Consider the following 25,609-nt stretch of genomic DNA (forward strand, 5'->3'; position numbering starts at 1 on the left):
TCTCTACTGTGAACAACATCTGAATGTACTTGCAAGCACTTGACAATATTTTATGGTGGTAATAGGAATCTTAGTATTTTCTTTGGTGCCCTATTTTTCATATATTTTTATATTTGAAGAAGATGTTACCGGACATGGCATGATCATTGTAGACATCTAAGAATTAACCTGTTTATTTTTGTCAGTATGATTGAAACTCTCTTAAGCTACATTTAAATGGATTATGGAATGTTCTGCATTCCATGTGTATGATATACAGACTGGTGCCCATGACTATTATGCTCACTCCAGTATGCTAATACATCTGTCCTACCAATTTAAAACTAACTAATCAACTACTACTCCTAGTAGGAGCTCTTATACTGCAATAGTAGGTACATTTAAAATTCTTTGTGTTTTATAATAGTAACTGGTCAGTCAGAAGTTTTTTCAGTTTCTATTGAGGACTTAGAGTTCAGTGACTTTCTTTAGGTTGTAATCTCTCTCCAGGATCCTCTGTCTTTGCTTTGAAGGTACTGATATAATGTGAAATTTTATTCTGCCTTGGTCAGAATAGAGGGCTGACCAGGTTAGCAGTGTCAGCATCACCTGGGAACTTGTTAGAAATATAGTTCTAATGTCCTCCCCCAGACCTACTGAATCAGAAACTCTGGGTATAGGGCTCAGTGGTCTGCGTTTTTATAGGCCTTCTGGGTCATTCTGAAGTAGGTTAAAGGTTGAGAACCACTGGTAATAGAGTCACTATATGAATATTGTAGAAATTCTGCTATTTATGTGCTTTCGTATCTCAACTCAATATAGATGTTATAACACTTAAGTTTTTGGTGTGTTTTTCCACTTTATGTCCACATGTGAAAATTTTTTAATGCTACATATTAATGCTACATATAAAGTTTATACATAGAATCAAAAGTGGAATTCCTACTTTTCTGCCATTAATTAGGGGGTAAGTATCATTTGAAATCTTTTTCTAGTTTCTTTCCCAAATATGTACTGTAATGTTCTTTTTAGTTAAATTTTTAAATTCCTATTTGGCTCTGTTATTTCTTAGGACAAAGGTTCTTTTCCACATATCTATATAATATACACTTACAATGCATTAATATGTTTGAATTTTTTTGCGTATATTGAATCCTTGCATTCCTGGGATAAACCCCACTTGATCATGGTGTATGATCCTTTTTATGTGCTGTTGGATTCTGTTTGCCAGATTTTGTTGAGGATTTTTGCATCTATGTTCATCAGTGATATTGGCCTGTAGTTTTCTTCCTTTGTGACATCTTTGTCTGGTCTTGGTATACGGGTGATGGTGGCCTCATCGAATGAGTTTGGGAGTGTTCCTGCCTCTGCTATATTTTGGAAGAGTTTGAGAAGGATAGGTGTTAGCTCTTCTCTAAATGTTTGATAGAATTCGCCTGTGAAGCCATCTGGTCCTGGGCTTTTGTTTGTTGGAAGATTTTAAATCACAGTCTCAATTTCAGTGCTTGTGATTGCTCTGTTTATATTTTCTATTTCTTCCCGGTTCAGTCTTGGAAGGTTGTGCTTTTCTAGGAATTTGTCCATTTCTTCCAGGTTGTCCATTTTATTGGCATATAGTTGCTTGTAGTAGCCTCTTATGATCCCTTGTGTTTCTGTGATGTCTACTCTAACTTCTCCTTTTTCATTTCTAGTTTTATTGTTTTGAGCCCTCTCCCTCTTTTAGTTTATGAGTCTGGCTAAAGGTTTATCAATTTTGTTTATCTTTTCAAAGAATCAGCTTTTAGTTTCATTGATCTTTTCTATTGTTTTCTTAGTCTCTATTTCATTCATTGCTGCTCTGATCCTTATGATTTCTTTCATTATACGAAACTTGGGTTTTTTTGTTCTTCTTTCTGTAGTTGCTTTAGGTATAAGTTTAGGTCATTTATTTCAGATTTTTCTTGTTTCCTAAGGTGAGACTGTATTCCTATAAACTTCATCTTAGAACTGCTTTTGCTGCATCCCATAGGTTTTGGATCATCGTGCTTTTGTTTTAATTTGTCTCTAGGTACTTCTCAATTTCCTCTTTCTTTAGTGATTCATTGACTGTTTAGTAGCATATTTTTTAGCCTTCATGTGTTTGTGTTTTCTTACAATTTTTTTCTTGTAGTTGACTTCTAATCTCATGGTGTTGTGGCCGGAAAAGATGCTTGATGTGATTCAACTTTCTTAAATTTATCAAGGCTCACTTTGTTGGCCAGCATGTGATCAATCCTGCAGACTGTTCCATGTACACTTGAGATGTGTATTCTGCTGCTTTTGGATGGGATGCTCTATAAATATCAGTTAAGTCCATCTGGTCTAATGTGTCATCTAAGGCCTGTTTTTCCTTATTGATTTGTCTGTATGATCTGTCCATTGATATAAGCGGAGTGTTAAAGTCCCCCACTATTATTGTGTTACTATTGATTTCTCCCTTTATGGCTGTTAGTATTTACCTTGTATGTTGAGATGTTCCTATGTTGGGTGCATATATATTTACAATTGTTATATCTTCTTTTTGGATTGATTTGTTGATCATTATGTAGTGTCCTTCTTTGTCTCTTGTAACAGTCTTATTTCTTTAACAGTCTTATAGTCTTTATTTTAAAGTCTATTTTGTCTGATATGAGTATTGCTACTCCAGCTTTCTTTTGATTTCCATTTGCATGGAATACATTTTTCCATCCCTTCACTTTCAGTCTGTATGTGTCCCTGGATCTGAAGTGGGTCTTCAGATCCAGATCTTGTAGACAGCAGACATATGGGTGTTGTTTTTGTATCCATTCAGCCAGTGTCTTTTGGTTGGAGCATTTAATCCATTTACATTTAAGGTAATTATCAATATGTATGTTCTTATTGCCATTTTGTTGTTTTGGATTTGTTTTTGTAGGCTTTTTTTTCCCTTCCTCTTTTGTTCTCTTGTGATTTTTTTTTCCCCTTGTGATTTGATGACTATCTTTAGTGTGGGTTTGGATTCCATTTTCTTTTTTGTGTATATCTTGTAGATTTTCAGTTTTCAGTTAACCTGAGGTTTTGATATAGCAGTCTATACATAAGCAAGATTAAGTTGCTGGTCTTTTAATTTCAAATGCATTTCCAATATCTTGCATTTGTGCTCTCCTCTTCTCACGATTGCTCATTTTGTTATATTTGTGTGCAGATGATTTCCTACCTTTACTGTATGTTTGCCTTTACTGGTGAGGTTTCCCATTCGTAAGTTTCTTGTTTCTAGTTGTGGCCTTTTCTTTTCCCCCTAGAGAAGTTCCTTTAGCATTTGTTGCAAAGCTGGTCTGGTGGTGATAAATTCTCTTAGCTTTTGTCTGTAAACCTTTTGATTTCCTTAGAATCTGAATGAAACCCTTGCTGGGTAGAGTATGCTTGGTTATAGGTTCTTCCCTTTCATCACTTTAAATATATTGTGCCACTCCCTTCTGGCCTGCAGAGTTTCTGCTGAGAAATCAGCTGATAACCTATGGGAGTTCCCTTGTCTGTTATTTGTTGCTTTTCCCTTGTTGCTTTTATTTATTTATTTATTGTCTATAATTTTTGTCAATTTGATTACTCGCGGTGTGTTCCTCCTTGCATTAATCCTGTATGGGACTCTCTGTGCTTCCTGAATTTGGGTGACTGTTTCCTTTCCCATGTTAGGGAAGTTTTCAGCTATTATCTCTTCAAATATTTTCTCAGGTCGTCTCTCTCTTTTCTCCTTCTGGGACCCCTATAATACGAATGTTGGTGCATTTAATGTTATCCCAGAGGTCTCTTAGACCATCCTCATTTCTTTTCATTCTTTTTACTGTATTCTGTTCCATGCAGTGATTTCCACCATTATGTCTTCCATCTCACTTATGCATTCTTCTGCCTCAGTTAGTCTGCTGATTCCTTCTAGTATATTTTTCATTTTATTGTTCATCTCTTTTTGTCCTTTATATTTTCTCTTTGTTAAAAACTTCTTGTAACTTCTTGCTCTGTGCATCCATTCTTTTTCGTGTTCTTGGATCATCTTTACGATCATTATTCTAAGTTCTTTTGAGTGTACTGCCTATCTCCATGTTACTTAGTTGTTGCTTTGGGGTTTTATCTTGTTCCTTCATCTGGAACATATTCCTCTGCTGTCTCATTGTCTAAATTTATATTTGTATTCTTATGTATATGGAAAGTTAGTTAGTTATGTTTCCCAACCTTGAATAAGTGGCCCTCTGTAGGGGATGTCCCATGTGTCCTAGCAGTTGACTCTACTCTTGTTGCCCAAGGGCCAGGGACCACCTGGTCCCAGGGTAGGTTCTGACCTGTGTTTGCAGACTCAGTTCCACAGGCTGCAGGATTTCAGTTTTCTTGCTTCTGCTGTCTGCCACCTGGCAGATGTCTGGTTTAGAAGCTTGTGCAGGCTTCCTTGTGGGACGGGCCGATGCCTGCCCACTGGTGGATAGAGCTGGGTCTTGGCCCTCTGCTGGGCTGGGCCGTATCAGGGGCCATGTCTTGAGGTGGCCATGTCTGAGGTGGGCTCAGAAAGTTTTTAGGCAGACTGTCTGCTAATGGGTGGGGCTGTGCTCCTGCCCTGTTGGTTGGTTGGCCTGATGCATCCCAGCACTAGAGCCTACAGGCTGTTGAGTGATGCCAGGTCTTGGTGCTATAGACCCAAGCAAAATATCTGCCTCCAGCAAGAGTTCCAGTAGATGAACTCTCCCCAAATATTTCCACCACCAGCTTTTATGACCCCAGAGAGAGCCACAGACACCCCCTGCCTCCCCAGGAGACCATCCAATACCAGCAAGTATGTCTGGCCCAGGCTCCTATGAAGTCACTGCTTTTGCCCTGGGTGCAGGTACCCTGGGTCCCGGTACCCTGGGTCCCAGAGACCTTCTGTGCGCTGTCCTGGCATCTGCTACACCTACTCCTTCCTGTTTAGCTCAGTCATGTTGTACCTCCCAAACCTTTTTTTTTTTTAAAGTTTATTTACTTTCAACTTTCTCTTGTCATCTAGCAAAAGGTATTATTATCCCTTACATTGCTCCTTCTACAAAGATTTACTTTTCTACATTTTATCAAATTGTTGTGCACTTAAATCTTTTTTGGAGGATAGGATGTGAGAGTACATGTAAAAATATATTCAAATAATTTTCACTGGGAACTGAAATGACTGATTCTGTCATCTTGCCACCTGGGAAATACAATCACGGATCACTGCAGAAAGCTTATCTAGTTTATTGCTGCTTTATATGCATGCTGCCAAAGCTGTGAAAGGCAGCATAGTGAAGTGGTTATGAACTCTGGCATTGGACTCAGACTGCCTAAATTCAAATTCCAACATCCCTTCTTTCTAAACGTGGGACTTGGAAATTTGTATCTTGCTAAATTTCAATGTCTACATGCTTAAAATGAGAAAAATAATAGTACCTACCTCAGAGTTGTGAGGATAAAATGAGGTAATCTATGTAGGAGGATACTACCCCGACCCTAAGTACAATCTACAGATTTAATGCAATCCCTATCAAAATCTCAATGATTTTTTTTGCAGAAATAGAAAAGCCCATCCTAAAATTCATATGCAATCTCAAGGGACACCAAATAGCCAAAACAATTTTTAAAAAGAACAACAAAATTGGAGGTCTCACACTTCCTGATTTCAAAACTTAATACAAAAGCTACAGTAATCAAAACAGTGTGGTACTGGCATAAAGACAAACATAAAGACTAATGGCATAAAACAGGAAGCTCAGAAATAATCACTAATGTATATAGTCAAACAGTTTTCAACAAGGGTACCCCCAAGATCATTCAATGGGAGAAAGACACTCTTTTCAAGAAGCGGCGTTGGGAAAACTATAAATCTACATGCAAAAAAATGGACCCTTACCTTTCAACATACAGAAAAATTAACCCAAAATGGGTCAAAGACCTAAACGTCAAGAGTTAAAGACATAAAACACTTTTGAAGCTTTTTCCTAATGTTTTCTTCTAACAATGGATTTGGCAATGATTTCTTGAATATGACAGCAAAAGTAAAAGTAGATAAGTTGGAATTATCAAAATTAAAAACTTTGGTGCATAAGAGGATACAATCAACAGAATAAAATGGCAACCCACAGAATGGGAAAAATATTTGCAAATTATATATATGATAAGGGGTTAATATCCAGAATATAGAAAGAACTTCTATAGCTTAACAAAAAAAGAACCCAATTTTAAAATGGGCAAATGATTTAAACATTTCTCCAAAGATTAAAAAAATGGCCAATAAAATTGCATATTAAAAGATGCTTGGGCTTCCCAAGCGCAGAAGTTGAGGGTCCGCCTGCCGATGCAGGGGACACAGGTTCATGCCCCGGTCCGGGAAGATCCCACGTGCCGCAGAGCAGCTGGGCCCGTGAGCCATGGCCGCTGAGCCTGCGCATCTGGAGCCTGTGCTCCGCAACGGGAGAGGCCACGACAGTGAGAGGCCTGTGTACCGCAAAAAAAAAAAGAAAAAAAAAAAGATGCTTAACACCATTAATCATTAGTGAAATGTAAATGAAAACCACAATGCTAAACAACGTCACATCCATTAAGATGGATACAATAAAAGAGAAGAAATAAAAGCTGCAGCATTTTTCAAAGATGAATGCCTTGACTGGGTAATTTCATAGCACAGATATGATCTTCATTTGGTATTGTTAGTTTCTTTACTATTTCTGCGGAAATTTTCCTTTGACTTTAATATACAGTAATATGCCATGGTTTTAGTATCTTTCTTATCACCTCTTATGATCAAGAAGAAAAACTGCTAATACACTGCATATCAGTAAAATACCCTAAGTTTTTTGAGAAGATTATTGTATCTTATTTATTGTGAAATGTAAAAACAAGACAACAGAATGGTACTCAGGGGTGTATCTCCACTGAAGAAGACTTAATTTTTGTATCTGTTAAGGAAAGTCCTTAAATTCTAGAGATATTAAAATTGGATGACTTTAAAAAGATTACATATTAACTGATTTTTTTCTTTTTTAGTTTAGATACACTATTTAGAATATTTGCTTAAAGATCTAATACTCTCAGGGCTTCCCTAGTGGCACAGTGTTTAAGAATCCACCTGTCGGGCTTCCCTGGTGGCGCAGTGGTTGGGAGTCCACCTGCCGATGCAGGGGATATGGGTTCGTGCCCCGGTCTGGGAGGATCCCGCATGCCGCAGAGCGGCTGGGCCCGTGAGCTGTGGCCGCTGGGCCTGCGCGTCCAGGGCCTGTGCTCCGCGGCGGGAGAGGCTGCAGCAGTGAGAGGCCCACGTACAGCAAAAAAAAAAAAAAAAAAAAAAAAAGAATCCACCTGTCAAAGCAGGGGACACAGTTTCGAGCCCTGGTCCAGGAAGATCCCACATGTCCTGGAGCAACTAAGCCTGTATGCCACAACTACTGAGCCTGTGCTCTAGAGCCCATGAGCCACAACTACTGAGCCTGCGTGCTACAACTACTGAAGCCCGCACACCTAGAGCCCGTGCTCCAAAACGCAATGAGAAGCCTGCGCACTGCCAAGAGTAGCCCCTACTCGCTGCAACTAGAGAAAGCCCGTGTGCAGCAATGAAAACCCAACACAGCCAAAAAATAAAATAAAATAAATAAAAAACAAAAAGATATAATACTCTCAGTGTCCTCACACTGACATATCTTCCCTCTCTTACTGAAGTCACTTCTGAGGTAGTGCTGGTTTGGCCCATGTCCACATGAGTACACTTCAGAGCAGTGTTTCTCTACTTTTTTGGCATTATCCCCCATCCTTGGAAGGAGGTTTTTAGACATTTTCTCCTAATCTCTTTCACCATGAAATTTTCATATCATTGCATACCTGTTTATGTACTGTATGTATGTCTGTGCTTTATACATAAAAAGAACAAGGTTTTTCATCAGTACTCACCCCGAGAGTTGATATCACCTCTGCTGAAAAAGCATGCTCTAAAGAGAAGTAATACATGAAACTCCAACTCTCATATTAGGCCCAGGCCCAAGATATCCTTTCTATGGATCCTTTATATTTGAGATCATTTGGGGCCACACCAAACTAGATTCCCTGAAAACACCAGGATTAGGGCTCATATCCTCAAAGCTGCAGCAGAACTGAAAGTTTAAATCTCTTGGTTTTCTCTGAATATTTACTTAACAGGAAATTCTAAGGTGAAATACCTTCAGGATTAACCCTCCCATAAGATTACCCAGGATTCCTTTGTCTATATCCACAACTGCACTATCTACTCTTCTTTATTCTGAATATGTGAATGGGATTTAGGATTTTATCAAGAGGTGATGGCTTCATTACTACAACCATTAACATGAATTATCTGATGCAACTTGAAAGTCGTAGGGAGCTTGCATTTGTCAGCATTGGTAAGTGAGTGCATATATAGGAAGGTCTGAAGTGGTATACAATGTGGATATGGTCATTTTTTTTTTTTTTTAAGTTTAGAAAAGAAAAATGACTCTACTAAGAATCTGACCCTTAAGTGGCCAAGTTGGAGCAACTATAAGAAAATGACCTAGAGAATTACTAGACCCATAGTAGTTGGCATTTGACTGAGCTATCCATACTCTAACCTTCTACATTTATCATAGTAATCCTAAAATAAGAGAAATTCAAGATGTTAGAACAAAATTCCCATTAAGTGTGAGTTTAATCTGAGATCTGACAGAAATTTAGAAATTCCCTTTTCCCATCACCACACTCATTATTCCTTAGGTCTCAGATTTCCAAATCATTTTTAGGAAAAAGATTATCCTCTATTTCTCTAAAATTTCTCTAAATTTTTGGAAATTTCTTCCTCTGTAATAGTAGCTTTGGAAGTAAACTGGGCCACCTTAAAGAATTATAATGGTATACTCGAGTTTTAGAATTCAACTTCAACATTTCTCAAAGTCCTTCAATAAAAAGGTAAGACTTTGTTTCAATTTTTTTTTCTTTGTCACCAATACCTTTACTCTATTATCAAGAATTCCTATTCAGTAAGCTGCATGATAATGTTACAAAACTAGTAACAGGAAGGAAAAGAAGTGGTACCATGGGATTCACGCTATCCTCAAATTACTGATAGAAAAAAGGATTTAAAACACTTTTTAAAAGAAAGAAAGAAGAAAAACAATATTCTGGCAGAATTTGTGGGAAACAGTGACTTGTTTTTAAAATGCTTTGTAAACAGTAGACAATAAGTGCTATCATTTGACACAAACTACTTCAAATTTGTCATTTAGATCTGCGCTACCTGCAGCTTGCACTCAAGGGCTTAGGCTACCTTGGTTATGCAGATTAAAAGTATTTTAATCAGTACTGTTGGAGAATTCAGTTATTTGCTCTTAAGAATCAAGGTGAAATCTTTGATTCTACAAACAACTTTCTTTTCATTCCTCTCCAACCAAAATTAATCCAACATCCTAAATGTTACTAAGGACATAAAATAAATTTTGTTCTTATATACTTAAAATTTGGGATAGTTATAAAGGTTCATTACAGCAACCTTCAACAAAACTATTATTGCAGAAGAAGAAAGTATCATATGTGTATTTCAAGTTGTTGAAGTTGAAAGAAATTTCAAGTAGATATTTTCATAATTGAGTGTAGGTTTATCTTTCTCATTTTATTTCCATTTTCTTTAGTATCTATGACTTTCTTAATCTCTAACGTTTTTAGTTTCAGTAAATAAATTGCAACTCACAAGCTTATACTCCATGCTCCTAGAAAATTCACGCTCTGAGATTCACATATATTCCAAGCATTTGAAACACCCTAAACTTTTTCATTAAAAATACTTAATTATCTTTTTTGCGTGTGAAAAGCACCTAAACATTTTTAACTATGATCTTGAAAGGATAATTGATGAACAAACCTTTCTATTGCATACTTTCATTTGTGTTTTTAGTGTACTTGTTCTGCTTATCATCTGCAACTGGTAAGTTGCCTTTCCAGCTGCCTGCTGTCTCTATAAAATCCTGCTATATGCCTTTTCCTTACCACCTTGTTTTGTTTATTAATGCTATTTACCTGTTGTCAGACTTAAAAGCTATGCTACTGTCTGTTCACACTGCTCAAAGTTGACTTGCTTGACGCCAATAAATAGCATCTATAGGAGTGCTTCCTAGTACAGGTATTAAAAACATAACACATATTCACAAAAACTAAGAATATGGATAACTGGAACAGAGACTCCTAGAAGCTCTTTTAATGATCTCATGTTGTAAATCTGTTCCAGTTCAAAATAAGATGTTAAGCAATTTGCTATGCAAAGAAAGGCCTTATAATAGAAAATGATAATTAAAAACTTTTAAAGATATATTAATAACAATTGGTGTTTCAGTTGGAGATAAGGATTTTCCTTATAAATTTTATAAGACTGGAAAAGAACAATATTTAGGGCCTGCACTAAGCAATGCCATCTAGCATAAGCACAGTAGAAGTTAATTTCTTAACCTATGAAGAACATACTGTAATAAAGTAAAACAAAATTGGTAATTTTAATATTTAGGTATATAATGTGATGTGCATATCATATGCATGTGACTAATGTGAAAGTTTAAAAATTCTCTCACTGTCATTCTGAAATCTCTCTAATGTTACTGTCAGTATCATAAAACAGTTAGCAGCTAGTTATCTTGAAATTAAGTACAACCAACCCAAATCAGGGTGTCAATATAAAGTATTTTCTGATATTTATACTTTTTTTTTTCTTAAATAAAATGAAGATTATCTCATATAACCTAGTCTTTTGTTTGGATAGTTCTGCTGACTTACTGTTATTATTTATTCTAATATAGGAGATTAAAGATCTTTAGTAAGTTGTACTAGAAAATTAGAGAAACTTTCATTAGAAATAATTTACATACCAGACCTAGGGTGGATATAGCAGTGTTCATAAACAGCACAAAGTAGTTGATAGCACTCTTAGGAAGCATTTCTTTTAAACTGAAAGGTAAGTTTACTTTATAAAAGTCTTTCTCTGCATATCCCTAAATCAATGTGTGTACCTGCAGTTCCTTGGTTAGGTGACAATACAAAAGAAAATAACTTCTGAATATTTATTACATGAGTATTTCAGTTTTGTGGGAACATGCTAAAGGCACAATGAAGAAAATAATACAGTCTCAATCTGACCACATCATGCCACCCCAAAAAGAATGGCTCCCCAGGTATAGAACTATAGGTATTTTCTAAAGTCTACTCTATAGCAAAACTCTTTAAATAAAATTTAAATATCAGGAGTTATGGTTTTGATAAAAATTTCACTTGACTTTAAAGCAGAAGTCTTGGGTTGTAAGAAAGCACTCTTCCATAGCAAATTATAGTGCTACTGGCAGCATACATAAATAACATGAAAAAGTGACTATTTCCCAAAGCAGGTAGTCATGGATATAGGGAATTATTTATATAAAGACTGTGTAACTTAAAATACTGGAATATTTATAGAATTGCAGAATTTTAAGAAAATCTTTACGCTCATTTCTGAAGAGTATTACTTTGAAGAAACATTTTGGCATTAACTGGTACAATACTGACTTACCTGTGTCTTGTGCAGAACCAACTAAACAGCTGCATGGTTAATTTCCTTTTATGTATGGTCAGAATCAAAATTTAAAACATCACAAACCCTCAATAAATAATAATTCTCTTGAAAACTTAGAATTTTACAATAAGGCTGTCATCCCATTCTAAAAACTTAAGATGTTTATGTGGGATTTTTCTCCTAAAACTAAAAATGGAAACATTAAAAGAAAAACTTTTAAAAAAGAAACCTAGTTACCATCCTTGTTTTTATAAACAAAATGTTATCAACCTTTAAGAATCTACTTTTAGGTACTTAAGTTTTAGTACAAAAATCTGCAATCAAACATATTATATGATATGCTACTTTGGACATGAAAAGTAGCAGAACAGAAGATCTCTTAAATGCATTACATACAGAGATCCTGGAGGAGTCTTTACAAATTAAACAAAAATTATATTCAACTTTCATCAAAATATAATGTTTACTAGAAATCTTTTAAAATCTAATATATTATTTTAGATGATTTGTGCATTTGGTGTAACTACTATTTGGTAAAATGCTTTAAAGATAGCATAAAAAGCATTTCTTCCCTTTCCTTCCAACAAAAAACTCAAACTTTATATGTGAGGCATTTTTTTCTTATATAATATTCGTTTTAAAACCAGCTCCAAAAAATAGAAAGATAATCAAAAGTCTTAAGTTCAAGTTAAAAGAAAAAAAGCATATAGCATTGAAAATAAAGAAACTATTTTCTTTTTAACCAAAATGCCAAGTATTTTAAACTTTGTATAAATAACACACAGACAAAAAACCCCACCAAATTTTAGGTATGGTGTCTAAAATGGAGTAGCACTAAAACAAACGACAACAGTAACAAACGACCCTGTATACTCAGTTGAAAAATGCTGATTTTTCTTCAAGACATTATGAATTTTCTACTGGCATTCTTGAATAAAATTAACAAGCATACTTTCTTTCTTTTTTACCAATTTACTCTCATTTCCCCCTTGTAAGAATCTAACAAACGAAAATCTCTTTTATAGCGGCAATAGATTTCTGAAATCCCTAAAATATAAATTCTTTAGAAAAAATTCCTAACCCACTGTGCATCTTAATAGGCATATATATATGAAAAACAATCTATTTTATGGCTTACACTTAAATTTAATCCATGACTATAGGTCCCAGGGATTGAAGAGTCTTATTGGCAGCCAGTAGCTCAAGGGATGACAATATTCCTGGCATTCGTCATCTCAAAATTTTAAAAGAAAACTGTTCACTGTAGTCTTAGAAAAGCCTGGACACAGTTCTATTTAAAAAACATACTTGCCACAAACAGATACAAGGGAGAGAAATAAGAAAATAGATTGTGTTATATCTTTGTAAACTTGTTCCATCTCAAAATGTATTCTTTAGAGTCAGGGAAATTCCCTATACAAATAAAACTAAACATTTGTTCCCTTTGCTTTGAAAAATATTTACAGTACATAGAACAACAAGCTAAAAGTATACACCTGCTTATATTGCTGGCCAGTGATACAGATGAACAAGGACACAAAGGTGCTTATTCAATTATCTGAGCATCTTAATTTGTACAGTGAAGTTATTACAGATCAACTATGGAAAAATTAGAAAACATTATTTATGAATACCAGCTCTTGTGTAAAACATCACACAAGATGCCAAGGTATTATACATTCACTGTGGTAAAAACTGTACATACGTATTCTGTGCATATTAAACATTTACAATTTTTTCATCTCTCATAATTCTGAGTTGAAAAAAGTCTGTTTCTTCTTTTGCCAAAGGTGATATTAACTGACTGATTAGGTTCACGAAACTTTTTACAAAACTCTTTGCTAAGGACTTTTCATCAGTGTCTTTGGCTGGTGTCCTCATGAAGAAAAACTCACTAAACTTTTGAAAGCTCTGAGCAGATACTTCCACACCTTTGCTGGCTAAAGTCATGATATACATAATAATGATACATGTAGTAACAGTCCACAGTAATGTGAAATACAACACTTTGTTCTGTAAGTCTATTTTGGTCTCAGAGTGAAGTTCATTTCTTTCATCCAGCCATGCTGTCTCTTATTTGATCAACTTGAAGAGCTAGGTCTCTGAAAGAAGGGCGTTGGTTTACATTATTGTTCCAGCATTCTGTCATGATTACATAAATCTGTAAAAGGGAAAATAAACCAAACTTACAATGAGCACAAAGTGCCATCTTTTAATTGGTGAAGACATAAATTCAGAACTCCCACTTAATTTACCTGTACAGGCATGTGTCATGGATATACCTATATCCACAGTCATGATTATGCTATTTTTCTACACCCTCAGCAAATTAAATTACATAAACTGACCTGAAATCCTTGGGTAAAGAGAGAAAGAAAATGCATGATTACTGTGGATAAAAAAAATTTTTTTGTTACCTCATCTGGGCATCCATCTGGTCTTGGTAATCTTCCATTATTCTTCAGGAGTTCTATCAAATGAAACACAATCATCTGTCCTTGTTTGTCATTGCCAATCATACGCATAAATTCCTGAAACACAAACCCACTTTTCAATGACACATTTTTGGTACATTTAATTTGAATCAGAATTCTTTCTCAACTTCTTCCAGTAAATGGGAAAAATCCTGTATGTTTCCTTACCTTGAAACATTTTAAAAACAGACTATTTTAACTTCAAAAACTTTGTTTTCAGTCACAGTTCAGAAAAGATTGTTAAATGTGGAACGTCTATAATGCCATTTCCATAACTGTAACATACTCAGCACAAATTCCCTGAAAAGGTTCAAAACCAGTGAACTAAAAACACTTAACTTTGTTTTAACACATCATATTACATTTCAGGTGAAATAAAAAGTTGAATGTAAAAGAAGACATAATAAAAAGAAAATACAGAATGAATATTTAAGCATAAATGGAACGGAGAGAAAAAGTTCTATGTTTAAAATTCATAAAATTGAAGTCTGAACCATAAGCTAGAGAAGTATTTACAATGAACACATCGTTTATTTAAACACAGAGAGCTCTTATATACTTGTAAGAAAAATTACCAATATAAAAATGGGCAAAGTACATGAAGATACAATGCACACACGCACAGACTCACCCCAAATACCCAATAAATATGTATTCAATCACACTAATAGCAGAAATGCAAATTAAAATCCAACAGGTACAACTTCTCTCCCATCAATTTGGCAAAACTGTGTAGAAATATAATAGTCAACACTGGCAAATGATAAAACGTATACCCCTATGCACAGCTACTGAGAGTCTAATCTGGTACAGCTTTCAAAGCATTTTGAAATAATGAAAATCCTATGAAAGAGTTCATAACGTTTTACCTATAATTATACTTTTACTCTCTAAGATGACAACCAGAGATGAACATAAATATATATAAGGATGTGCACTATGTTCAATGAAGTGTTACTTAAAAGACTGAAAAATAATTGTCCAGAAATTATATCCTTATGATGAAATGCTACCAAGGAATTAGAAGTCATATTTGCAGTAAATATTTACTAATATAGGAAAATATCCATGCTATAATATGTAATGAAAAAGCAGGATAGCAAACTGTACAGTATGACCTGTTATAAAAGAAATCTTTTTAATAAAATTTCGCTTTTATATATAAAATTAAAAGAAGCCTGTAAGAAAACATTAAAGTGGTTATTAAAGTGGTATTAAAGTGGTTATTTCTGAGTAGTTGAATTAGAGATTATTTTTATTTTCTTTTTTATACTTTCCTATATTAAAATTATACAATGAACAGAAAAAATATTACTTTAAAAGGTTTAACTTTTGCAATAATTCCTGGAATGAATGAGTTTATCGGATTTACTGAAGATAATATTAAGAGAATATACTAAATAGTACTCCAATCCCCACTTTTTAAAACATCAAGTTAATTTAATGAGTAAGTTTGGGATTATTTTGTTGGATGCTGTCTTACAAATAAGCAATAGGAGCTCTAAAATAACCTTAAGCTTACTATATTATTCTTTGGAAAAAGCTTTTCTCATGTTAAAAAAAAACCTTGAGAGTAAATAAAAAGCAAACTGACCGCTGGTGGGCTTTTACTCTTCTCAATATATGTGAAAAGTTCATACAGAACCACTCCAAAGCTCCAAACATCTGAGGCCACAGAAAACTTGCTCTCTGTCAGTGATTCTGGCGCATACCTGTAGTATATTTAAAAGACAGTTACTTGATGTGTCAATTCTTGATTTTATCTGCAAATCACTGGATTAAAAAAAAAAAAAGCTGTAGAGAAAAGGGTTAACACAGCAGGCCTGAGGCTGCCATCTTCAAAAAGGTCTGTTTGCAATGTTGACACTTGACCGGTACCTGGGATCTTAGATTTCCGGAGGGTTTCCACAATTCCCTAAATGATAATAAAAGTGGCTCACTGTACCTAAACCATTTCTGCAAACAAATGAGTCTAGAATCTTGTTAATGTGCCAGGCAGAGAATGTCTACATGGCCAGTCCCAATAAAAACTGTGGGCACTGAGTCTCTAATGAGCTTCCTTAGTAGATGACATTTCACACATGTTGTCACAGTTTATTGCTGGGGGAATTAAGTGTGTCCCATATGACTTTACTCGGAGAGGACACTTAGAAACTTGTGCTTGGTTTCTTCCAGGTGTTCCCCCAGACGCCTTTTCTCTTTGCTGATTTTGTTTTGCATCCTTTTCCTATAATGAGTCATAGCCATGCTTATGGCTGTATGCTGAGTCCTATGAGTCCTCCTAGTGAATCATCAAACCTGAGGGTGGGCTTGGGAACCTCCAAAACACAAAGATAACTAAAATCCAAAACAAAATAATGTTTGGCTCAGTAACATCAGGGTTAACTGCAAAGTACCTTCCAAGAACTGAAAAATAGCTGATCTTTGCAAGTTAAGCTTAAAATGAATCCAGATAAGAATCCTAGAGAAAAAGTGCCTTTTAAGCTGGAGAAGACTTGAAGCTACTAACATATAAAAGAAATAACCTGTTAATCTGAAAGGGGGTGATTTTGAGAGAGAGCACAGAAAATAGAAAGTCATAGGGGAAAATGGTCATCCTCTACTCAAGTATCAACACTACCCAACTGAGAATTTTGGCCAATGGATTATGAATATCATGGTACCATTGCTAAATTTATCCTATTATAGAGAATTGCAATGGAGATCTGTTTTAGACTGAGGTTTAAAATATGAATTACATAAAATGAACCTCTCCTTCAAAATCCAACTTCCAGAAATCCTCCTCTGACTACTTAAGGTCATAATGACCTCATGCTACTGAAATTCTAAAGTACTTATAGTCTATACTTATACAATTAACCATGTAATGTTATATTCTTTTTATATTTAGTTTTTTTAAAAAGTTACATATTTATGTTATTTTAAAATAACATAACCTCCTTGAAGGCAGTACTACTCCCTCAACCCTTGAAAAATATTCTCTTGCTGTGGCTTTCATGAAAGCACTCTTTGTAATTTCCCCCTTCATCTCCAAGGCTGTTTTTCTCTTTCCCATTACTTATGTAAGGATAAATACAAAGTTAAAAAAAAAAAGTCCATGTGGAAAAGGAGAGAAAAGACTCTCCTCTTTTCTTAGAGCATTTACTTTAGAAAATTTAAAATTGTGACTTCTCTGTCTCTTTGAAATTTATGTAAAAATCTTTTTAAAAGCTTTTGCTTAAAAGCCTCTTGCCAGGTTTACATACAGGAATGTCTTTCTCAAGAACTTGGGAACTACCTCTTTGGAATGTAATCATTAAGGATTATCATGCCCTTACCTCACAGTTTCAATGGCAGGGCAGGAGCCTAACTTGGGCAGGTGTATCCTTCAAGTTGCAAAACTATCTCCTATCATAAAGATATGAGAAGTTTATTTTTCTTTTGGATAAAGCCAATTAGCTAACACAGATGGGCACTCCTATTACTAAGTGAATTTAGGATGAACAATGTGTGACAGATGGTGCTGTCAAGTCCTCTTACTTGAGGACTAGTTACTGTTTATCCTGAGAACATGTATGTAAACGGGTTGAATCTGTTTGGCCATTTTATAAAAGGGTGAGATTTCTTTCTGTTTTTGTAATCTCTTAGCAGATTGCTTATGATGCACATTACTTTCTGGATTACTGCTTATTCAGTAATGAAACTGTTTTCTTTCTATTCTGCTTTTGTGGAGAGGTTCATTTCCTGTGTTAACCTTTCCCCGAAGGTTCCATCACCAGATCTCTTCCTCTCTGTAAAAAAATTTCCCTTAGGTAGTATCATTCACTTATATACTACAGTCTCCCAAATTTACAACCACCCTGTCTTTGACCTTTCTTTTGTGTTTCAGACTTATTGAACATTTCCATATTAAAGTTCTGCACAGGCAAAAAGAACTCCATCCCCACCTCTCTGACACTTGCTGATTATTTTATTTTCTCTATGCAATGAATGGTATCACAATCTATCTAACTCCCCAAAATGGAAATCTTAAGAATTATTTTTGACTCATCTTTCACTCCCAAGTCTACTGAGCCACTAAAGTATGTCTTAAAAATGTCTCAAATCAGTCTCCTAACCAATACTGCTATTACAGTCTTAGGTTAGAGCCTTATCTCATGACTAGTACAGAGATCTTCAAACCAGGTGAAGAGTAATAAGCCCAAGGATAGACAAAGATTTTCCAAGGGGCTCTACAGCAAGAACCGTATAAGGATTCTCCATGAGTCCAAAACCCTGACTGAACAATTAAAAAAAATACGTTAGCAGAAGCATTTTCCCTGCAGTTCTTCTTAATACCACCCCACAGGACATGCTGTTAGCTAAACAAAGAATACTTTTGAACAATAAACGCAATGTAGATGACAGTGATTCTTTTAAGTGAAACTGTATTTTTTTAAAGATATGATGGCTAAATCCTATGGATAAAAATTATGTGATTTCTTTCAGACTATAGATTTAGTGTTTGTTACTCAACAAGTTAGGTAGAATCTATCAACTCATTCTGAAATATTTATATAAAAATTAGTTAACCTCATTTCATTATATAAAACATATTTTTTTACTTGCTAATATAAAAATAAAACTGTATGTCAACTCTCCATCTGATAAGTTTTTAGCAGTATATAGCTTTCTTTTTTCATTAAATACATAAGAAAATTTTGACCAAGATGAAAATGTTCTTTCTGATTTTTATACAAGCTTATTAGTGATTCCCCAAAGTCAAACATCAGAGTTCAATCTCCCCAAAACATTTACTGAAGGAATAACAGGCCTTTTACCATATTCCTTACTTCATAAATTATAATCTTAACTATATTTTATTCTGTATTATTTAGTAGAAATTAAGTAATGAGAAGTGGTTTATCTTATTTTCATAACTTAATTATGAAATTATTTATATTAGATATATATCATCTTAAGCTTATCCTGACTGCCCTTGTGGTTAATCTTTACAGATATGCAGGGAGAAATACTGGGCCCAAAGTTTTAGGGGCTTTCTTTATGACAAAAAATATAAAATGAGGTGTGAAAGCGAATATTTAAAATTAGAAAAGAAGGCATCTTGAAAGGAAGGCACTCTAGTGGATATGCTTTGTTAGCTTCATTGTAAACATGCCTCTGGCACATGTGTTCTGCAGTTTAAATCTGTTTTTTAAAATAATATTTCATAACATTAATATACTTACTTGAATTGAAAATGAAGTAAGACCTTTTCTGTTGGAAATTAAGTATATTTGTTTATGAGGCCCGGCATTGCCAAATAGATTGTAATGAAGGACACTCTTCATTAAGTGACTCTATCTTTGAGGCAGTGCAAGGGTTTGCCATATTTAAATCACATATTTAAAATGTGATAAAAGATGTTATTAAAAACTACCGTATTTAAACTAACAATATTCTATTTTATGAATGTATCAGTTTAAACAAGATGCCTCTAAATGAGAGTAATATCATAATTTGAACTAATTTTAAAAGATATTTGGTATACTTCCCAGAAACAGAAAATGAATGACTCTAATGATTTGGTAGTAAATCCACTTTTGAAAATCAAGTGGGTTTAATTCTTCGTTTTCAATGAAACTGAAAAAAGAATGGATCTAATGAAATTGCCAGCTAACAAATTTTACTGGTAGATCACTATATACTGTTTTGCTATGTACGTATCAGGAGTCACAGAAATGAGTGACATTGTTATGACAAAACTCCTTTCTTTCTTTCCCATCTCCTTATTTATACAAAAAAGTTTTCTCCATGTTTACAAATACAGAAATAAAATTAGAATTTATGTGGAATCTGGTCCCATTATAGAAGTAAATAATATTTATCTAAGGATATATGGACTAGTTGGAGGGGAAAGAAAAGCTCCATTTATTAAGAAATGTCTCCAATGCAAGAGGGAGAGGATATGGGGATATATGTATACGTATAGCTGATTCACTTTGTTATAAAGCAGAAACTAACACACCATTGTAAAGCAATTATACTCCAATAAAGATGTTAAAAAAATTTTTTTAAAAAGAAATGTCTCCAATAAAAAATTTTAAAGAATTATTCAAATTAGTAATTCATTTATATTGCTTTGGAAATTTCATCCTGGCAGTAACTTCGATGATAACTTAATCTGGAATAAAAAGGTGAATACTTTTTTTGTGGTCATAGGAAATTTTAAAATTAATTTAAATTTATATATTTATTTTGGTTACAACGGAGATAGGTAATCAAAAGATTTTCCAAGTACAAAATATAATACATTATACAAAATTTTGAGATGGGAAGTGGAAATATAATTTTAAGAAGAAAAAGGAATAATGCAAAGTTTCTATCAAGAAGAACATCTGTTCCTATACATTTTTAAGTGGGTGACAATGGGTATCAAATTGCTGTGGTGTCTGGATTTCCTTGTATACATTTAAAAGATTGATGTACCATACTTCAATGTCATTATTTATAATACTTTATAAAATATATTATTTACAACCATCTAAATTTACAAAGGAAAAAATTAGCTATCAATTTAAAAATGTGCCAGAAAGAATATAGCTTTTGATAATTCTTTCAATGGGTATATATGCACAAAGGGTTTGAAAATCAATGACCTAGATTCCTGCAAAAGTTGCCTAACTAGTCTTCTCTCTGCTGTTAGCCTCTTCTCAATACAATGTACCCTCTATACCTCTAGTTCTCAAAACTTCTGGTCTGAAGTCCCCTATACTCTTAAAAGTTATTGAAGTGCCCCAAAAGCTTTCATTTATGTGGGTTGTATTTACCAATATTTACCATATTAGATTTCAAAATTAAGGAAATGTAAAAGTATAAACCCAGTAATGTAGCATAAATAACATTTTTATAAAAAAATAACTATTTTCCAAAACAAAAAATTTTGTATTTAGAGTAGTATGTTTTACGTTTTTGTAAGTTTAATGTTGGTTTAATAGAAGACATTTTCTGTGAGTGGTTTTTTTTAAAAAGTTTTTATACAATTTTTAAAGGTTATACTTCATTTACAGTTATTACAAAATACTGGCTATATTCCCCATGTTGAACAATACATCCTTGTAGCCTATCTCAAAGGGCCCTAACTCTCGGGCTGTGGACCACTACCGGTCTGCAGGCTGTTAGGAACCGGGCCACACAGCAGGAGGTGAGCGGCAGGTGAGTGAGTGAAGCTTCATCTGCCGCTCCCCACCATCCCCCATCACTAGCGTTACTGCCTGAACCATCCCCACCATTGCTCCCATTACTGCCTGAACCATCCACTGCCCTCCCCCCACCGTGGAAGAACTGTCTTCCACGAAATCGGTCCCTGGTGCCAAAAAGGTTGGGGACTGCTGGCCTATCTTATACCCAATGGTTTGTACCTCCCATTCCTCCATCCCTATATTGCCCCTCCCTACTGGTAACCACTAGTTTGTTCTCTATATCTGTAAGTATGCTTCTTTTTTTGTTATGTTCACTAGTTTGTTGTATTTTTTAGATTCTACATATAAGTGGTGTCATACAGTATTTGTCTTTCTCTGACTTAGTTCACTCAGCACAATACCCTCTAAGTCCATCCATGTTGCTGCAAATGGCAAAATTTCATTATTTTTTAAGGCTGAGTAGTATTCCATTGTATGTGTAAAATGAGAGTGAAAAAGGGGAATAACATCTTAGTATTATTATAAAAATACTTCTGACCTCACAGACTCCCTAAAGGGTGTACCAGAGGTCCCCAAACTTTGAGAACTGCTGTTCCCCACCAAAAGTAGAGCTATCTTCCTAAAATATGAATCTCACCATTATCCCTGGATAAAGCCTCTAATATCCCACCTGCACACTGTCTAATGAATAATGTCTGAACGCACTAACATGGCACACAGAACGCAGTATTATTCCGTTTGTTCTGTGGTAACACCATTCACTTACAACCCTGCTTATCCTGTTGTTCTTGTCATCCTCCTCATGGAATACCCTTCCTCTTGTCCATCTGGTGAACTATTAATCAATAGTTGAAATGTCATCTTTTAGTTGTGGTTTTCTCTGATTAATTTAAACCCTCAGCAGAATTACTGCACTCTAATGTTTTTGCATCATCTTCTTCATTATTGCACTTACATACTGCATTGCAATGACTGGATTACACATTTGATTTTTCCTAAACTAAGAGACCTTAAAAGGCAAAGGATTATGGATAGTGGACCTGTCAGTTGAATTTCCACGCCATATCAAACTTTTCCACTTAGTTCAGCCTTCCTTGTAAGGGACAGTTCTTTTTTTTCTGATGCTGATCCTATCTTCTTATTCCAATTTCCTTGTATGATGTTTGGAACACAGTAGGTGCTTTATAAGTAGGTGCTTAATAAGTATTTATTAAATTGTATTCACTAAGTATGCCAAAATCACTGGAAATCCATATAACTAATCATTATGGAGTGCTAGTTAATTCCATTTAACTTCTCTAATTTCTCATTCTGGAAAAACAGAATGAAATTCATGTATCACTGGGGACATGACCAAAATAAGACAGTCAAGTTTAGATAAGTCTTATTTTCTAGTTTCACTTAAACCCTAAAAATAATTAGATAATGCTAATGCTCATAATTATCATCAGGATATTCCTTTAAAATGTTTTTAGTATTATAAAAAACTTCAAACATATACAAATTAGAGAACAATGAACAACCATGTACCTGTCACTTAGCTAAATTCATTGCCCACCTTGTTTTATCTACTACTCCCCACCTGCACACAACAGTATTTATATGAAATGAGTTCTGGATATGACAGTATTTCAACCATATTTCATACCATAACTATCCCAGTATGCATCTCTAAAACATAAGAAGTCTTCTTTAAAACACATTCACAATGACATTATAAATCATTCTCCTGTGTAAGGGGTTCAAGATGGCAGCCTAAGAAGACTCTGAGCTCACCTCCTCCCATAGACACATCAAATTTACAGCTACACATGAAGTAATTTTCCTCTGAAAAGTGTATGATAACTAGATGAACAGCACCTCCACAACAAAAGATAAAAGAGACTCATTGAAACAGGCAGGAGAGGCAGAGAGACAGTCCCACCCAGGACCCCATCCCAGGAGCAAATCAGAAGGATAACAAAAATATGTAACTTTTTGGAGTAAAAAAAAGAAGGAGTAAAGGGATTGAGCTCCAAATAATGTACCTCAACCCTTGAGTGCAGCACTGGGAACACGAGCCCCTAAAACATCTGTTTTTGAAAATCAATGGGGATTAAGTCCAGGAGAACCACATAACTGTAGGGAACAAAGAACCCACTCTTAAAGAGCTCACACAGACCCATCTACCATGAGAAACAGCACAAAAGCAACAGTGTGAAAACACCTACACCATAAGAGAGGGAGACCTACTTACTGATCTTAGAGCAGCTGCTAGAGAGGCAGGAACCTAACGGGACTTTCTCTGGAGACAAAAGCACTGGTAGATGACATCTTTGAAATCTCATTCTAACTTGCTGGTGATACAGCTAGTGGGCACTATTTTTGGTGCCCTTCCTCTAGCCTCCTAGCACCAGTAGGTGTGCTCCTCCCACCCTGAACCACAACTGAGCCAAAGCAAGTACCTTGAGTGCCCTGCCTACCCAGTGCAGATGTCACACCACAACTGGGCTGGACAAACACACGATACCCCACCCTCCCCACACACTAGCTGCACCATAACTGGGATGAGCAAGTGCCTCAAACCCAGTCCACACTATGCAACAGCTCACTACAACCAGCAGGTGAGCACCCCAAATCCCATACATCCCACATCATAGCAGCAGCCCCACCACAGCTTGTAGGTGTGCACAGTCCACGTGAAGAACACCCGTGAGTGCCTGGGTCTGGTGGCCAGGGAGATTGTGCTTCTGGGCCCTATGGATTATCTCCTACACAAGAACAAGACTGGAAGAGGTAGCTGTTTCACCTAATGAATTTAGACAAATAGAGAAAGTTATGCACCATGAGAAGGCAGAGGAATATGTTCCAAACCAAAGAAAAAGACAAAAGACATTAATGAAATGGAGCTAAGCAACTCACTCAACAAAGAATTCAAAGCAATGGTCATAAAAATGCTCATTGAACTCAGAAGAAGATTGGATAAACACAGCAAGAACTTAAACAAAGAGGTAGAAAATATAAGAAAGTACTAAATAGAAATTATAACTGAACTGAAAAATACACTTGAGGGTTTCAACAGAAGACTTGATGAAGCAGAAGAACGAATCAGCAAGCTGGAAAATGAAACAAATAGAAATCACCCAGACACAGTTGCAAAATGAAAAAAGAATTTAAAAAAGTGAATATACCTTAAGGGACTTCTGGAACAACATCAAGCAGAACAGCATTCACATTATAGAGGTCCCAGAGGAAAAGAGAAAGAGAGAAAAGGTCAGAAAATTTTGAAGAAATAATGAATGAAAACTTCCCTAATCTGGAGAAGAAAGCAGACATTCTGGGTCTAAGAATTTCAGGAAGTTCCAAGTAAGATGAACCCAGAGAGAACCATACCAAGACACATTACAATTAAGATGGTAAAAGTTAAGGATAAAGAATCTTAAAAGCAGCAAAAACAAACAAACAAAAAGCCCCCCAAACCCCCAAAACACTACCTATTAAGTACAAGGGAAATCCCTAAATCAGCAGATTTTTCAGCAGAAACTTTATCAGCCAGAAAGAAGTGGATGACCTATTCAAAATGCTGAAAGGAAAAACTTTCCAACCAAGAATTCTCTACCAATTCTACCAGTCAAGATCATCGATCAGAAGTGAAGAAGAGATGAAGAATTTTACAAATAAGCAAAGGCTAAAGGATTTCATCACCACTAAACTGGCCTTATAAGAAATGTTAAAGGGACTTCTCTAGGCTAAAAAAGAAATGGCACTAATTAATAATAAGAAAATATATGAAAATAAAAATCTCAGTGGAAAACATATAGTAAAGGTAGTGGCTCAGTCACTTATAAAGCAAGTATGAAGACAAAAGTAGTAAAGTTAACTCAAATTACAGTAATACTTAAGGGAAGCATAAAATAAGAATATGCAAAAGGCATCATCAGGGCTTCCCTGGTGGCGCAGTGGTTGAGAGTCCGCCTGCCAATGCAGGGAACACGGGTTCGCACCCGGTCTGGGAAGATCCCACATGCCGTGGAGCGGCTGGGCCCATGCGCCATGGCCGCTGAGCCTGCACGTCTGTAGCCTGTGCTCCTCAACGGGAGAGGCCACAACAGTGAGGGGCCCGCGTACTGCAAAATAAATAAATAAATAAATAAAATAAAATAAAAAGGCATCATCAAAAATATAAAATGTGGCAGGGGGGAGAGTAAAAATGTAAAGCTTTGCTTTACATTTTAAGTTGTTATCAACTTAGAAGACACTGCTATATACATATAATGTTATATGTGAACACCACAGTAACCACAAAGAAAAACCTTACAGTACACACAGAAAAGAAAATGAGAATGGAATCTAAACATAATATTAAAAAAATCCAGCAAACCACATGGGATTTTTGCATATATGTTCATCCAGGTACTGGCCTGTAAAAAATCCAGCAAACCAAAGGGAAGACAGAAAGAAGAAAGGAACAGAGAGGAACT

The 25,609-nt window shown here is 35.2% G+C and overlaps 1 protein-coding gene across 9 annotated transcripts in view; it reads right to left on the reverse strand.

Annotated features, from left to right (window-relative positions):
* Nucleotides 1–11,016: 11,016 nt before the first annotated feature.
* Nucleotides 11,017–25,609, reverse strand: part of LOC101334791 (tyrosine-protein kinase JAK2) — a 376,440-nt gene continuing 361,847 nt past the window's right edge. For 8 of the 9 annotated variants that reach the window (XM_073806150.1, XM_073806147.1, XM_073806149.1 and 5 more), the window contains 3 exons: nt 15,584–15,701; nt 13,933–14,046; nt 11,017–13,676 (listed from right to left, as the gene is read on the reverse strand). In XM_073806150.1, coding sequence (XP_073662251.1) covers nt 13,569–13,676; nt 13,933–14,046; nt 15,584–15,701 — 340 coding nt within the window. In that variant the 3' untranslated portion in view covers nt 11,017–13,568. The remainder of the gene's footprint in view (nt 13,677–13,932; nt 14,047–15,583; nt 15,702–25,609) is intronic. The other variant, XR_012332509.1, reaches the window with a different exon arrangement.

The sequence above is a fragment of the Tursiops truncatus genome, chromosome 6, assembly GCF_011762595.2.
Source record: "Tursiops truncatus isolate mTurTru1 chromosome 6, mTurTru1.mat.Y, whole genome shotgun sequence".
NCBI lineage: Eukaryota > Metazoa > Chordata > Mammalia > Artiodactyla > Delphinidae > Tursiops > Tursiops truncatus.